Source organism: Chanodichthys erythropterus, chromosome 1, assembly GCF_024489055.1.
Source record: "Chanodichthys erythropterus isolate Z2021 chromosome 1, ASM2448905v1, whole genome shotgun sequence".
Classification (NCBI taxonomy): domain Eukaryota; kingdom Metazoa; phylum Chordata; class Actinopteri; order Cypriniformes; family Xenocyprididae; genus Chanodichthys; species Chanodichthys erythropterus.
Genome location: NC_090221.1, coordinates 7702852 through 7719631, shown reverse-complemented (window position 1 = coordinate 7719631; position 16780 = coordinate 7702852). Strand labels below are relative to the sequence as shown.

Sequence of the window (16780 nt, the reverse complement as noted above, 5' to 3'; positions counted from 1 at the left end):
TTTATTTGATAAGAAATGCATTGAAAACAGTAGTGAAATATTATAACTTAATATATTATATTTTAAATGACAATTAAGACAGAGAAGTCTAGTGGCTTGAATGTAACGTGCCGAGTTTCAGACAAATGACTGGTTAGATGGAGACTAGTGTGGTGTCAGTGGGAGCACATGTATTTAGATAAGCAGTCCTGAGTGCTAGTGAAAACACCTTGCTGTGTTTATTATAGGGACAGATCTAGCTCTGTGACAGGATGGCTCACCCTTGCAGACATGCCTTTTTCAAACACAGAAGGCTTGCTGTGACTTAACACAAACACTAATACTTCCAAAATGTTCCACTGATTTTTATGAAATCTGATGACCAATAGTTTCTTCAAGATTTAATGAAAACCAATGAAAAATACAGAATGACCTAACATGTTTCTGAAGGCCAGACTACTAGGTATCTGTTATTTTTTGGGTTCTGTCTCCCCACATTAACATCACTACACTACTCCACGGGGGTGGAAGAGGCATGGCATACTTTGCCTCTGCTGAGGGAAAGGCCTTGCATGCTCTAATGCACTTCTGTCTAGTACAATGAGGAGAGAGGCCAGTTCATGCAGATGCAGAGACAAGCTCTCTGTCATGCTTCGTTTGAAATAACAAAACCCGCATACAATCACAGCATGTGAACATGCCACTTTAACCATCAATATAACCCTGATGTTATGGATGAAACTGTACACAAACAAAAAGCAGTATCACAAATGACAATCAGAATCTGCTTCCGAGGTGAATGATCACACAACAATGTAATTACCACTTTGAATTTGCAGTCATTATGTCAGCTGTATCAATAATAGTCATTCATCTGCTGTTACCGTTAAAAAAATACTAATAGCGCCAACTTTGGATTATAAAATCTTTCAACAAGCAATGTTGTCTTTATTTTTGTCATAATCATGCAGTAATATTACACTCTCACAGGTTTAAAGGGTTAGTTCACCCAAAAACTGTAATTAATTACTCATCCTCATGTCCTCAAACCTGTAAGACCTTCGTTCATCTTCAGAACACAAATTAAGATATTTTTGATGAAATCCAAGTGTTTTTTTTTAATCCTCAATAGAAAGCAACGAAATGACCACATTCAAGGTCCAGAAAAGTAGTAAAGTGTTAAAATAGTCAACGTTGTTCAACCTTAAATGTTATGAAGCAAGGAGAATACATTTTGAGCGCAAAAATAGCAACTTTATTCAACAAATTAATCTCTCCCCTGTCATTCTCCTACATACTCCTACATTCTCCTATTCTCAGAACGTCGTATCAGTATTGGCAGACGCTATTCACGTGAGCAGCACGATGTACGAGTGTGAGGCTGACGCTGGAGCCGGCATTCTGGGGTAAACAAGGAAACGTTGAACTGCGTTCACTGCGTCAACTGCGTACGAGTCTGACAGGGTAGAGAAGAAATTGTTGAAGTCGTTATTTTTGTTTTGTTTTTGCGCACAAAAAGTATTCTCATCATTTCATAACATTAAGGTTGAACCACTACAGTCACATGGGCTATTTAACAATGTCTTTAATACCTTTCTGGATCTTGAATGATGGTAATTACATTGCTTTCTATGGGGGATAAAAAAAAAAAACCTTGGATTTCGTCAAAAATATCTCAATTTGTGTTCTGAAGATGAACAAAGATCTTACGGGTGTGGAACGACATGAGGGTGAGTAATTAACGACACAAATTTCATTTTGGGTGAACTAACCCTTTAAGCAAATCCCTATTTGGCTGTCTGAACATGAAAAAAATCACTACATTTTCAAATTTATCAATTGAACAAAGATACCAAAACCATCCATTTCCCATTATTTCCTCACATAAAAGCGTAATGATAAATACATTCACTATAATTCTATTTCTCTCCCAAATATTCCGATTAAAAAGGCAGCGCAGGAATTCCTTCTTCGGCTCGCTGACTGAGTGAAAGGTTACCTTGGGAACTAACAGTGTGCTTAGTCATTTACAGTCTGACTGCTCATGCAAGGGCTGGGCATTAAAGGAACAAGAGCCCCTCTGTTAATAGTTCACTACCGCCGGGAGAATTATTGATGGATGCGTCTTATTTCATCTTTAAATGAACATAAAACTGATATATTGAACACTCATAAAAAGCAACAGTGAAATACAATGAATCATTCATTCTTGAGGATTATAGCAGCCTAATTGTTCAGAGCCCAGTTTGGAAAAATGTCATTTAAAAAAGGTAATAACTGGGGCACTAAATCAGTTTATTGCATAACAACAAGGCATATGGCATAAACAAACTTATAATTTAACAGCATGTCTGTTAATGTTAAATAAAACAAGCAACGTGAAAACATGCAGCTAGATTGCAAAAACTTTATCAAATTTACTTTTAATTTATTTCATATCTATAGTAAAAAAAAAATAATTTCATAAAGTCATATCTCCTAAATCAAATGTCCTCAGCTTGTAACTGTTAAAAAAAAAAACAACAACAACAACAACTATGGCTTTCTAATAGCATTTTTGCACTTGCTGTGAAGCAAATATGTCTTTATTTTCTATAGCAAATAATTGATAATCTTTTATGAATAGATAAAAAACATAAAATTCAAGTCCTACCAGGCAAAACATTATGTCAGTTCAGCACATCCCATTCAGGCTCCTGCAGCACTCACAGCTCCATGTCTCAGGATCAATCCTATTAGTGCTGTGGTAAACACTACACCACACTAAACGCACATATATAAAGATTGCCAGCTCTAAAATACCCATCAGCCCCAGCAGTCCCTCCTTCAGCACCACTCGTGGCTTGCAGCAATGGTCTGTCTCATAGGAATGTGGCACAGTCCAGGCTGCTGTCAGCACACTTTTGGGCTGTCCCTGCATACTAAAACACGCCTCTACTCGTACAGCGCTGTTCAAGATCCAGCCTAGGCCATGACTAAACCCACTGCAAAGCCTCAAGGCTAACTTTACAAGGGACAGTGGCTGGTTACCCTATCCCAGACAAGCCCTACATAAGGGGAGTGGCCAGGGCATGTCAGGCCGAAAGCAGTAATCGCTGCTGCAAAGCAGCCAATAGCATTTTGAAGGGATTTGTGCATTACAGGGGATAAATGAGGGGAAATACTGCAAAACTGGATGTCGACAACATGGTTATTTTCTGCTGAAGAAAACCTTTAACATAAAACTAAGTGTATATATTAATTATAAAACAAATATACACAAAAATACATATCTATTTAGAAAAGCAATCCTTCTATGAGACATGGCAATGAGGCATTTACTATAAAAAGCTGCAACACTTTCTTTGTATTGACAAATACTTGGCAATACTTTGACTTCCTTAAGTTATGTAACAGCAGGCATGAGGGGTATTATATCCGGTCATTGGGAACAGTACCATTTCTGACTAAACCATCTTTAAAAGGCCTTTAAACCAGAGAAGAAATCTATAATCTTGGTTAACAAACAATACCAATAAGTGTTGGACACCAGGACACAGAGTTAATAAAATCAATCAGCCTTTTCTCATTCAGTCCATGTTCTTTTGAACTTTTTATTTATCAAAGAATCCTGGACAAAAGCTGTATCAAAAGGGTGGTTGATCATTATTTCACTTTTTAAACTTTTAAAAGTGTGTAATGTTGCTGTTTGAGCATAAACAACATCTGTAAAGTTATGATGCTCAAAGTTCAATGCAGAGGGAGATATTTTCTTTTAAAGAATTCACTGTTTAAGGACTACAACAAATGGCTGGAAGGGACTACAACAAGCTTCTTCCTGGTTTAGTGACATCACCAACCCTAAAATTTACATAAATCCTGCCCCGAGAACACACAACAAAGGGATGAGGCCATGTTGGGCTGCTTTGGAGAAGAGGAAGAGTTGTTGTAATAGAGTGTTGTTGACATTTCATTTTACGACGGACTGCTTCACAAACGAGGGTCAATTCAACACACAAAAGATTAACATAATGATACATGCTAGTTGATGAAACTACATAATTTTATCCACTAACCATTCAGAAACGTCCTGTTGCATTCTATAAGTTGTATCTTCTTCCTGAGTCTCTCCATCAGTGTCCAACTCCGGTTTGAACAATGTAAGGCTGAACACTGTTACTGACAATCCTCATTTTAGCTGCGTGAGGTTCTCCAGCTTTGTTGTTGTTGAGTAACAGAAGCATGAGCTGTAAAGCTCCACCCTCTTCTGGAAAGTGGGCCGGGAGCAGCAGCTCATTTGCATTTAAAAGGACACACACAAAAATGGCGTGTTTTTGCTCACACCTAAATAGGGTCAAGCTGTAATAAATGATCTCTGTGGTATTTTGAGCTGACAGACACATTCTGGAGACACCAGACACTTACGTTACATCTTGTAAAAGGGGCATTATAGGTCAACAGTTATTAATATTTCGCAATACTACTGTTTTTACTATATTTTGTAAATGTAGCCTTGGTGAGCATAAGAGACTTGCCAAAATAATACAAATAAAAAAAACTTAGTAAATGCATTTATGCCTCATTAACATGCCTTTTTCATCCTCCTCACAAACAATTGTGTAACAACCATCTGCTGATTCTCAATCATTTAGTGTGGCTAAACAAATTCTGTTCTTTTCCAGATGCACCATTCTACTTTATACAGAATATATTTCTAAGCAAAGCTTAAATAATCTGATAATTCTGCACCTACAGTATGGAGTCCTGAAGGACACCTGCACTATAACCTGCTGTGGAATTCAAAGCTTGTGCCCTTTGAGCTTTCCACTGTTTCTGAACACTATATCTGGTCAAGACATACGTCCCATAGTACCAAGACATAGTACCATAGTACCATGCTTTAATGGTGCATTTGAGACACACAAATCAACATGGACTAAATAATATGATTCATAGAATGTTCCACAGCATAGGTTAGTTCATGTCTAAAGCATCTAAATCACAGTGTTCAATCAAAAACAAATCAGAAGACTCAGGGAGACCAATCTGAATCTCAGTGAAGAAGTGGGGGGAAACAAGGAGAAGAAACTAGCTTATTTAGTACCTTTAAATCTTCTAAGATATTCCTGCCCAGCTCATGTTTCTCCCTCATACCTCCCTCTGAGCCACAATCTATTTCCTGATCGCTGCCTTTAAATTGTCTTGTGCACCTGACAGAAATATCAGAGGCCTGTTTGGGATCTCTGGCAGCTCGGTCTATAAATAACACGTGGAGTAAACAAAGTTGTAAAGCCATACAAGCAGAAGATCCCTTTGAATAAATATATATATATAGACGATACAGACTGAATGAACACGCAGTAGGCGTAAACAACAACAAAAACCATGAAAGACAACTCACGCGACACCAGTAACAGCAGAAACATGCCTCGCGCTACTAAATCACGGATGAAATGTAAGGTAAAAGAGTGAATTTGTAGAAAAGTAAATATTAGGCTTAATTTCTCTAGGTAGCATAGTGTACTTACCATGCACGTCGCAAGTGGAATTAAACTGGGATTCACAGATGTGTCTACCGTTAACAGCAGCGCGTGCATAGTACAGGTGAGAGAGCTCAGGTGAGCTCGCGCTCGCCTTAAATGACGTCACTGCAGGAAAGACACGAGCCGCTACAGTGTTCTGACACTCACTTGGCCTATAGCTACATGAAAGCAAATTAGGCACATTAGGAACAATTTTTCAACAATTAGTCGTCTATTAAATATATTGCTAAAAATATTATTTCATATGTTTAAGCGTTGAAAGTGTTTTCAGTCAGTCTAATTTTTTTCATTTAGCTTTTTGTTATTATACCCTTGTGGTTCCCAAATTTTTTAGTGTGAAGTCTGAAGGGATTGCCATCCTTCTGCGTAGCCCCTCTCTTCCACACCTTTTCCATTAAGGGACAATATTGCCCACTAAATTGATTTTCCAGTGCATATTTTTACCTTTTTGAATAACTTTATAACATAAATAATGTTTTAAATAAAAAATGTTCAATAGAGAAAAATGCAATGATGGTGAAACGAAGTGATACTTTTAAATATTAAACTAAAACCGCCAGTAGGTGGCAGCAAGTCACTGTTTTTATGAATGAGTCATCGAGTCATTCATTCAGTAACGAAGCAAGTGGCTGTGAATGAATAATTGAATCATTGACTCACAATTCGTTCAAAGCCGCAGAATTGCTCTCGAAACACAGACATGTGTTGTAGTTCTGCTGTGGTTTTCGTTAGAACTATCAACATTAAATACAACATTGAATAAAATATACAGCTGTCGAAATATATATATATATATATATATATATATATATATATATATATATATATATATATATATATATAGATATATATATAACTTTGAGTTATATATTGACTGGGTATTAGCTACCTTGACAGATATTGCTATAGGCCTAATTTATGAAGACAAAGAAAACGTCTCAGAATTTGTAGTTAAACTTATTGTGCCTGTTAAATTCTATATTCTGTCCATAATTTAAAAACAAAATGCTACTTTAAATGAAAACTTTCTTTTAATTTTTTCATTTTTTTTTTTAATTATGATTTATTTTTAAATGTTTAATTCTTCACATTAATCAAATTAAAGATACTATGATGGAACACACAAGAAAGCAGCAAGAATGCGTTTAAAAATTTATTGTGCTTCATGCAGAAGAGCTTTTTGAACTACATATGCAAATAGAATTGAACTACTAAGCTGGACTACAATTTTATTTGCCATCACCCACAAATTCATTGCCTTCATGGCTTATCAGATCCATGAATTAAACATCATTAGGCTCAAAAATGGATGGTCTGATCTTCATCTGCACAGATTTGAGGGAGTACCACCAGCCATGCCATGGGTACCACACTATTCCATCATCAGTGAGGGCGCTGTAAGCTCCTCGGTGGTACAGTCCATTCAGATTGGCAGAGTGACATCTACAGGAATACAGGTGAAATAACATACAAAAAATTATTGGACACCTCTTGGTTGTCAAATGTTCATAGTTAATGTGATGAACTACACTTGTAGCTACTCTATAGGACAACTGTATGAACTTGAGAAGAACTGCCTTCATACATCCACTAAAATGGCCTGTGTTGTAATTGTCATTGTTATTGTAAAGTGAAAAACAGTGTTTTAAGGTGCAAACCTGTTAAACCACCAGCCACCCTTGTCCTCCTGAGCACAACTGCGGTCGTAGCGGTCATTATCCTTGTCTCGTGTGCTAAACTTCATTCCTTGGTGGCTGGCCCACCACTGAACCTCAGGATGATAACTGCCAGAGAGAGCGTCCCCTGCGTTTCCTGTGTATACACCAAACTGGAGCTGGTATTGGTTCTGAGAAGACAAACGGGATAGTTAAAACGTTAACCAATCAAACAGTGCACAGATATTATACCATTCAGACCAAGTCTATAAATTGTGATATTGTGTAACCGCTTATTTTTGTTCTTAATGAAAATAGAATATTTATACAATCTTCTTTATTGTTAATTAGAAATTTCACATCATAAATCACAATATAAAGAGATTAATAAAAAAGAGTAAAAACCTGTTCATCATCCACTTTGAATTTTCTGTACACTGCAAAACGGTGGCTGCCCTCAAAGTCTTCCAGATTGATTCTCAGAGTGTAATCGTCTGCGTAACAGAAGGTGTTTTATTGAAATAACTGTAAAACATATATAATATAATAAGGAATAATTACAGTGGGCTGTTGAATTATTATAAATATTTATTTTGATTGGAATGTTCATCAGCCAATCAGAATCAAGCATCCAACATCTCTATAATATAATTTGGATAAATTATGGCATATCATGACACATTATATCTGTTTCAGTTTGAATGCATTTTATATGCATAGATTCACTCACCTTGAGATGTCAAATAATGCAGATTATCATTCCCTAACCAAAACTCCCCATTAGAGGACTTCATGTCACCAAATCCTGTTTTGTAATCATTCCAGTCTCTAAAAAAAAAAAAAAAAAAAAATCATGTCTCAGTTATTAAACAGCACACATTTCTTCTCATAACAATGGACTTTTCCATACCGGTCAAACGACTGGCTGCCATCTGAGCGTCTCTGAAAGACTGTCCATCCACCCCCCTCTGTCATATCGCAGTACACTTTGATTTTGGTTGGGCTAAGCAGTGGTTTAATCATGTAAAATCCACTCCTCGTGCTCCCATTTTTGAAGATCTGAGCACAGTCTGTATATGGCAGATTGATTTTTGTTAGTACTGCTTTGTGTTATAATCAGACAAATACAACATATTTACACAGGGACAGGGAATACCATATCTTAATAAAATAATATAGAGTTTGACCCATGTACTGTTCGTCTCCCATGTCATAAAATGAGTCCTCTTTTTGGGAACGTTCATCCATCTGGTTGAGATTCATTAATCGTTGAATAAGTTGCTGTTGCTTTGTATGGCGAACTTCCAAACTCTTCAGCTCCACCTTAAGACGCTCTATCTCATCTTGGCATTTGTCAGGTGCCTAAATGCACGATATACAGAATGACCGATGTAAATTCACCATAAAAATAAACACTTTTTAATTTACCTGTAACCAAAGGTCATTTCAACACACAAGAAAGTAGCAGAATGAATGTTAAGACAATACTTACAGAGTCTGACAAATCCAGAGTACAAAGCATCCAAATGATGAACAAAACTGACATCATAGATATACTCATTTAATGTCGTACTCAATAAAGTGACCTTGCGTTCAATTAAATTTAAGCACTAAAGTACCACTACAAACACAACAACTTGTACAAAGGCGCTTGAGGTCTGCTCTGGTGCCTGACAAAATTTCCTGTGGTTGAAGTGCATACTTTGAGCTGAGTCACTGTAGATCAAAACAGATGTGCAGACAACTACAAACAGCTCCCCAAAACATTTGACATCAACTGTCCTGTAAAAGTGAAAATTATGATACGTTTGACCTCAGTCCTTGAGTTTGTTCAAGTAAAATTTGAACAAATTAATGACACTCCAGTTATATATTTTTTTTGTAAATATAAAACATGAGATTATTTGTTAATAACATAAATAGAACAATCATGATTAAAGAGTGTCTGATCCACAAGGATGGATACCTGATTTGATACACCCATAAAAAAGAAATGGGAAAAACATGTGTGACGCACATTAATACAGGAGTGTTTCACTGAAAAAATGATTTATCGTTTGTTCTGATGGTAGACATGCATATACACAACAAAAGTAAATCTGTTTATATGTATATATATATATATATATATATATATATATATATATATATATATATATATATATATATATATATATATATATATATATATATACACATATATATGTGTGATTTTTTCCCCCCTGGCCGAGCATCTTCAGTCCATATGCTGCCCACCAAAATACTGCCCAGTCAATATGCAATGCCCACCATTGACCCCTCTATAAACTGAATCAATTGTAATAAATTGTAAATGTGTTCAGCATTCTGTAATAAATATTTTTTGAATATTCTAGTCTTTATATATAGAGGATTAGGGCCAAGCAATAATAAAAAAATAAAACCATCTCGAGATTAAAGTTGTTAATTTTCGGGAAAAAACTCGTTCAATTTCGAGAAAAAAGTCGAGATAAAATGTTGAGAATAAACTCGTTAAATTACGAGAAAAAACTCGTTAAATTTTGAGAAAAATGTCGGGATAAAATGTTGAGAATAAAGTCATTAAATTACGAGAAAAAAGTTGTTAAATTACGAGAACAAATTCGTTAAATTATGAGAGAAATGTTGTTAAATTTCGAGAAAAATTCGAGATAAAATGTTGAGAATAAACCTATTAAATTATGAGAAAAAAGTCGTTAAATTACGAGAACAAATTCATTAAATTATGAATTTGTTCTAATTTAACGACTTTTTTCTCGTAATTTAATGACTTTTTTCTCAACATTTTATCTCGACTTTTTTCTCGAAATTTAACGATTTTTTTCTCGTAATTTAATGAGTTTATTCTCAACATATTATTTCGACTTTTTTCTCAAAATTTAACGAGTTTTTTCTCGAAATTTAACAACTTTAATCTCGAGATGGTTTTATTTTTATATTATTGCTTGGCCCTAATCCTCTTCCGTATTATAAGTCGTAAATGAGTAAGATATTAAAAATGAACCCTCCCCAGCTCTACAGCGCACCCCCCCCCCGTTTTCCCACTGTAAATCTATGGTGAAGAATGGAACTGCAGCGCGCTTAGAGTTCAGATTTCCCGTTGATTTTAACGTTAGTTTGCTTAAAGGGGACATCGGATGCAAAATTCACTTTTACATTTGGACATAAATGTGTGTTGGCAGTGTGTGTACACAACCACCCTATAATTATAAAAATCCACCCAGTGCTTTCTTTTTAATTCCCACAAATCATAAGCACTTTGTCAGATCAAGCCCTTCACATATTATTGGCAAAGTGACGTAAATTTGCACAGGCCCCTCCCACGACTGTTGACGGACACTGCAGTTTTAGCATAGACCCGCCCTGAGTGAGCTGTAAACAGACAGTCCGCCATTGTTTCGATACAATTTCAAATCATTAGATAATGATTAATTAAAGCAGACGACTGGAAGTTGAAGTACATGGCTTCAACCCATTGTGGTAATTAACACATTAATTTACACTTTTAATTAATAAAATATATTATTAAGGAATACATAATACCACATTTAATTAATAGCAATTCATATATTACTTAATTAATCATATGGACTCTTTATTAGTTGCTGATGCAGTAATCATTAATTAAAGGTTTAGTTCTTCATGAGTCATACATTAACACATGATTATCCGTGCATTAGTTAAGCATGAATTAACGCATGTCAGTGCACCCGTATTTTAAAGTGTTACCGAAAAAACGAATTCAACACTCAGTGAAAATAATGCTTATTCTCATACCGTTATTGCATATTTAGCACAATCTCAGAAAGAAACACCTACAACTATAAATTACAAAACAATAAAAATACTCTTAGGAATCAAGGATTTCAGAAAAATAGATTTCCTTATAGAAAAAGGCAACAATTATTGAAATTAAATTACCCATGCACACACAGATCAAAGAGCATACACAAACATTTCCATTTCAAATGTGTGGTTACTCAAAGTTTGCAACAGTAACATTTATGCTTTTCACAATGTGTTGCAGTGATAAAGCAGTCATAATTATAGTTATAACTGCTTTATTATAACTTTATATTATAACAGACGTGCCCATGAGAACAGAAAGTTCAGAGGTAGAATTGCAACCATTATTATTTTTAATATGCTCCTTCCTGTGTATGTACATTGGCCCTGTATTAACAGATGGAGAACAGTATTCCATATGTCTCGGCTCATTCAGAGGTGATGACAGATCACCATGGCGTGCATGGATTTGGACAGTCTCTGATATAAGACTCCAGAGTTCCAGTTGATACTTCCATCAATGAGGTGTAGGTTGTCAACTGTAAAAACAGGACAGAAAATTGTTTCTTTATCACTTTATATTTACAATATCTGACCATTTGGTGCAGAAATGTGATCAAACAAACACACTCTTACTCGTACATAAAATAAATTAAAATAAGCATATTCAATCGTGGTCAAAAGTTTACATACACATTTTCATCTTTTATTTTGTCTTGTGAAGTATATATTAACATCTTTTATGTAAAATGTCTTATTCAGGACAGTACTAATGCATTTTGTATGATCCCTCTTATTTTGTTAAAATAATGAACATTTTGCAGATTCTGCAAGGTGTACGTAAACTTTTAACCACGACTGTACAGTTTGAGGCTTTTGTTAATTCATTTGAAAGACAGACTTACCTTATTAAGAACTGGTTTTGTTGACAGAACATCATATATTGATGACAGAGAAATATTCTGTGGAAATTACAATTTGTTGTATATTATAAAATGTCTTCATGACATATCAGTTCTTCAATTACTACTTAAGCTCATTTTAAAAATGCTTGTAAACTAAGCCATTTGATTTCGAACACAAAATTTTACATACCGCTTGTGTGGTTTGATTCATGCACTTCATTGCTGGTGTTCTGCGGTCATCTAAGATCATAGGCTTTTCCCAGTGATCATAGTTCGTTTCCAGGACGTACCATCTCCCAAGATTCTTATCAAGTCTTAAACATTACCAATAACAACAAATTCAGAGGTTAGTTTTAAAAAAATCACAGAAAGAAAGATGATACTTCTCTGAGATATGATTTACTCACTCCCAGATGTCCAACGTGTTTATTCTAGTCCTGGTTATCACACATCCCTGACCCGTTCGGTTACCACCCAAGATGAAGTAAGCTGGTGCAAGCAGTTTCGTCAGAGAGAGCTGGGCTTTGGCATCCTCGTAACTGCAAGCATTTAAAAAAACAAAACAAAACAAAAAACAAAAAAAAAAGAACTGACTATTTTTGTCCAGTTTTTACTTTGATTATAAGCTACACACATATATACACACACAAACTACCATTCAAAAGTTTGGAAACATTACTATTTTTAATGTTTTTGAAAGAAGTCTCTTATGCTCATCAAGCCTGCATTTATTTGATCAACAATACAGAAAAAAAAAAAAAAAAAAAAAAAAACACTAATATTGTGCAATATTATTACAATTTAAAATAATGGTTTTCTATTTTAAGATTTTTTTTTTTTTCTGTAATGCAAAGCTGAATTTTCATCAGCCATTACTCCAGTCTTTTGTGTCACGTAATCCTTCAGAAATCATTCTAATATGCTGATTTGATACTCAGTTATTATAAAAGTTGAAAACAGTTGTGTTGCTTAATATTTTTTTGGAAACCGTGATACTTTTTTTCAGGATTCATTGATGAATAAATCATCAAAAAGAACAGTATTTATTCAAAATAAAAATATTTTCTAACAATAAAAATCTTTACTATCACTTTTTATCAATTTAACACATCATTGCTGAAAAAAAGTATTAATTTCTTCCAAAAAAAAAAAAGAAGAAAAAAAAGATTTAATTTAAATAAATGCTGCTTTTTTTTTTTTTTTTTACTTTTTATTCACCAAAGAATCCTGAAAAGAGTCACGTTATAAACGACACACGTTATGTTTTTTATCACATTATAAAAAAAATATTAATCAGCACAACATTTATAATAAATCAGCATATTAGAATGATTTCTGAAGGATCATGTGACACTGAAGACTGGATTTAATGATGCTGAAAATTCAGCTTTGCACCACAGACATAAATTATATTTTAAAGTATATTATAATAGAAAACCATTATTTTAAATTGTAATAATATTTTACAATATTAATGCTTTTTGTCTGTATTTTTGATCAAATAAATGCAGGCTTGATGCAAAAATATTAAAAATAGTAATTTTCCAAACTTCTGAATGGTAGTGTGTGTGAGATATATATATATATATATATATATATATATATATATATATATACACACACATACATACATACATACATACACACACACATATTTTACTATGATAACAAAAGCTCCACAGTAAAAGGCATCCAGTGACTACTATTAATATTTTTTGCATGGGTTCATAATTTATCATAAACATCATAATTTATGACATTTGAATAAAGGGTGAAGATGTCAATTTTCATAGGCTGGCCACTACTGTATAAATTTCTCTTGATCTGATGAAGCTATTTTGTTATTACAAAAAAGTGTGTGACTGAGAACTATGCGACTTTTAGTCATGACAGCAAAATCAAGGAAGTTGCGCTTTCATGTTATGCTAGTGTTGTTTTTTTTTTACCTTGTAGCATTTTCCAGGACTTTGCGAGTAAGAAATCCCATCCACATTCCATCTCTCTGGCCAAAAATCCATTCCAGAATCCCTGTGAGAGTTCATCATGTTATCTAACCAGTCAACCATCAAGAACATAGCTTAACCCATGATTTGTAGCTAATCTCGAGAAAAAATGGATACTGTTGTACATTGTTAGTTCTTTAAAAAAAAAAAAAAAATGTTCAAGCAGAACTGTTTATACACCTGTCACTTAAATTTAATTTGTCAATATCAATTTAATAAATCTTACCTACGTAACCCCCATCAAAGTTGAAACGCTCATTCATTGTTAGGGTCAGTTCACCCTAAACAGGTAAAACAATTACTTGCTTTACATTTAAACAACCTTTAAACAATCTTTTTTTAAATGTTTATTTACTTACAGGTCTAATTCCAGTGAGCATGCCAACATATCCAGCAAAGTTTGTTGATTTAAACACAGTTTTGTTATTCCTTTGGAAATTGACATTCACCACAAGAGGTTTAAGCTTCTCTGTTAAAGTCCATGTTTTATTCTGTCGATCCCACCTTCATGAAAAACACAATATTCTTTATAAGAAGAGCGTATACATGTTACAATTCAACATGTTCCACAATATCTGGCAAATAATCACATCCTACCCCATAAACAGTCCAAAGTCCAAATTCCTGGCATGATAAATATTTCCTGAAAAAAGAAAATATACAATAAAACACCTAAAATGTGTAATTTAATTTGATCAAAAACATTATGTCAACTGATAAATATCTTCTCACCATTCAAATCTTCTGCAACAAGTGATGTGCAAACAGTGAAAACCTCATAAAATATATTGAACAGCGTAATCTCACCTAGAGGGTCACATGAAATAAATAAAAATCATAGATTAAAATTGGGGCTCTTTTATTAGTAAAATTAGTGAGCGACTTTGTTTTGATGGACAGCACCTTGTTGTTTGTGTGTTATTGTTTGTTCTTTGATTTTATATTGTATATTGTATTGTATATCGTTTTGTGTCACCTCCCAATTATTATATAACAAATATAATCTAAAGAATAATAAAAACAACTACAAAAGAGAAAAATCTCACCCAGAGGAATGCCAGAAACTGCTGCTATTCCCTTCATTTCTTCATTGAAAGGGTGTGGAAGTGTGTCCACAATCAATGGCTATGAAATGGCAACAAAATAAATCATAAAATATCAATATCTATATGCTATCAAAATATCCAAAGAGCGTTTTTAAAGATGTCTGAGTTTGTTCATACATTTAATTGCTTACCAGCTCCTCGTCCACTAAATCAATAAGTTTTCCATGGAAAAATCCCTTGGCCATGTCTTTTATTGTCTGTACCATTGTGATCAACTGAAAAATCAACACGATTAATGTAAAAACAATCAAAGTTTAACTAAAAAAGACAGGACACATGCATCCTCCAGACATGACAGCAGAGAATCAGTATCAAAAACACTGAGAAATGAAAATACTGACAGAAATAAAGGTCATGCATTAATAAGGAGACAGCTACCTCTGAGTTTTTATCTTTGATCACTTGCGTCCATCTCTCACTCGGGGGTAAATCAAGATTTACAGTGTACCAGGTCACATTACCTTTAAACCTAGATGAATCCACAAGAGAAGATGAACATGTTATTAAATCTGCATATGGTCCAGATCACACTGTATACGTAATGTAAGAGCACAGATAATTGGACATATGAAGAGAGTAACAGCAGTACGTTGGTCCTTTAGGTGGATACATCCCACTTCTGCAATCCTCCAGCTGCAAACATAAGGTAGTAATGAGTAAAGCGTGACACAGAAGTGAAACAGCTCTCAAAACAGCGTAATAAACTTTATAATGAAGGATAGATGACTCTGGTACTTTAATCTTACCCCTCGAACAAACTGTGAGAAAAGAAATAAAGATATAATAAAAAAGTCGTGAACTGATGTTGACTTCATTGTCTCTCCGTGAAGTTTTTCAGAGGTTCATCCATTCGGAAGGAGGTGCGGGAAATAGCTTCTCGGCGGAATGTACCATAATCTAAATGGGGGACAGATACAGTGGATGTGTCTATTATTTAAAAAAAAAAAAAAAAAAAAAAGGTTAACAGACGATTTATTTTCTTTTATATATTAATTAACGTTATGTTGACATAGATAAATTGTATTTTTACTGGTTTCGTTTGGATGTGCTTGTTTATGAGTGCAACAGCAGCGCTACTATCCACCCGTCAGTCTGCGGCTTGAGCTTCACTCGGCACACGCAATAAACAAGGAAGTCCAAGTTTAATGTTTTGATTTGTTCTCTGTGAAACTGAAACGAGCTTGGTCAGCGAGGTAATCACGACACTTGTTTACCAGCCACCAATATATACATTAAATAAGAATCGCGAGTTTATTATTATTATTATTTCCTTGATATTTCAGCGTCTGACCAATGGTTGGATACTTTGGAAGCCTATTTCCGCCATATATATATATATATATATATAAGTTTGTTAATAATATTTATAGTTTGGAAAAAGTTTGGAAACATTACTGTTTTTAATGTTTTTGAACGAAGTCTCTTATGCTCATTAAGGTTGCATTTATTTTATAATAAATACAGAAAAAAAATAATATTGTGAAATATCATTACAATTTAAAATTATGGTTTTCTATTTTAATATACTTCAAAATATAATTTATTTCTGTGATGCAAAGCTGAATTTTCAGCATCATTACTCCAGCAATCATTGTAATATGCTGATTTGATACTCAGTTATTATCAATGTTGAAAATAGTTGTGTTGCTTTATATGTTTTTGGAACCTGTGATACTTTTTTCAGGATTTATTGATGAATAAAAGGTTAAAAAGAACAGAATTTATTCAAAATATAAATCTTTTCTAACAATATAAATCTTTACTATCACTTTTTATCAATTTAACACATCTGTGCTGAATAAAAGT

General features: G+C 34.0%; 3 protein-coding genes across 7 annotated transcripts in view; all 3 read right to left on the bottom strand.

Annotated features, from left to right (window-relative positions):
* The window catches only part of mtus1a (microtubule associated tumor suppressor 1a), a 43435-nt gene extending 37887 nt beyond the window's left edge, over nt 1-5548 (bottom strand). For 3 of the 5 annotated variants that reach the window (XM_067386058.1, XM_067386092.1, XM_067386084.1), the window contains exon 1: nt 4035-4140. The gene's annotated coding sequence lies outside the window, so the exon portion shown is untranslated. Of the gene's footprint in view, nt 1-2632; nt 2762-4034; nt 4141-5486 lie in introns of those variants that run through there. The other 2 variants (XM_067386067.1, XM_067386075.1) reach the window with 2 other exon arrangements.
* Nucleotides 5549-6657: 1109 nt separating this feature from the next.
* fgl1 (fibrinogen-like 1) lies at nt 6658-9098 on the bottom strand. Its single transcript, XM_067370984.1, has 7 exons — nt 8649-9098; nt 8344-8518; nt 8067-8226; nt 7887-7984; nt 7562-7650; nt 7160-7347; nt 6658-6944 (listed from the first exon to the last, which is right to left on the bottom strand). Exons 1-7 carry the CDS (start codon nt 8715-8717, stop codon nt 6785-6787), a joined length of 939 nt encoding a protein of 312 aa, XP_067227085.1. The 5' UTR covers nt 8718-9098; the 3' UTR covers nt 6658-6784.
* A 1669-nt stretch (nt 9099-10767) lies between these two features.
* On the bottom strand, nt 10768-16057 carry asah1a (N-acylsphingosine amidohydrolase (acid ceramidase) 1a). The gene is made up of 15 exons (XM_067370860.1): nt 16005-16057; nt 15721-15871; nt 15564-15607; nt 15353-15443; nt 15106-15189; nt 14915-14993; nt 14601-14675; nt 14466-14511; nt 14228-14372; nt 14095-14149; nt 13812-13893; nt 12273-12404; nt 12056-12179; nt 11866-11922; nt 10768-11499 (listed from the first exon to the last, which is right to left on the bottom strand). Exons 2-15 carry the CDS (start codon nt 15787-15789, stop codon nt 11410-11412), a joined length of 1173 nt encoding a protein of 390 aa, XP_067226961.1. The 5' UTR covers nt 15790-15871; nt 16005-16057; the 3' UTR covers nt 10768-11409.
* Between the last annotated feature and the right edge of the window lie 723 nt (nt 16058-16780).

Bases quoted from the DNA above. Each gene is read 5' to 3' on its own strand.
- fgl1 (XM_067370984.1), bottom strand. From the start codon at position 8,717: ATGAGTATATCTATGATGTCAGTTTTGTTCATCATTTGGATGCTTTGT. The intron at 8,227-8,343 runs GTCAAACTCTAT...TGCCATATACAG, and splicing joins GGGAGACGAACAGTACATGG to ACTGTGCTCAGATCTTCAAA. The intron at 7,651-7,886 runs GTGAGTGAATCT...TCTGTTACGCAG, and splicing joins GCATTATTTGACATCTCAAG to ACGATTACACTCTGAGAATC.
- asah1a (XM_067370860.1), bottom strand. From the start codon at position 15,789: ATGAAGTCAACATCAGTTCACGACTTTTTTATTATATCTTTATTTCTT. The intron at 15,444-15,563 runs GTACTGCTGTTA...GGATTCATCTAG, and splicing joins TATCCACCTAAAGGACCAAC to GTTTAAAGGTAATGTGACCT. The intron at 14,512-14,600 runs GTGAGAAGATAT...TTCTTTTTTCAG, and splicing joins TGTTGCAGAAGATTTGAATG to GAAATATTTATCATGCCAGG.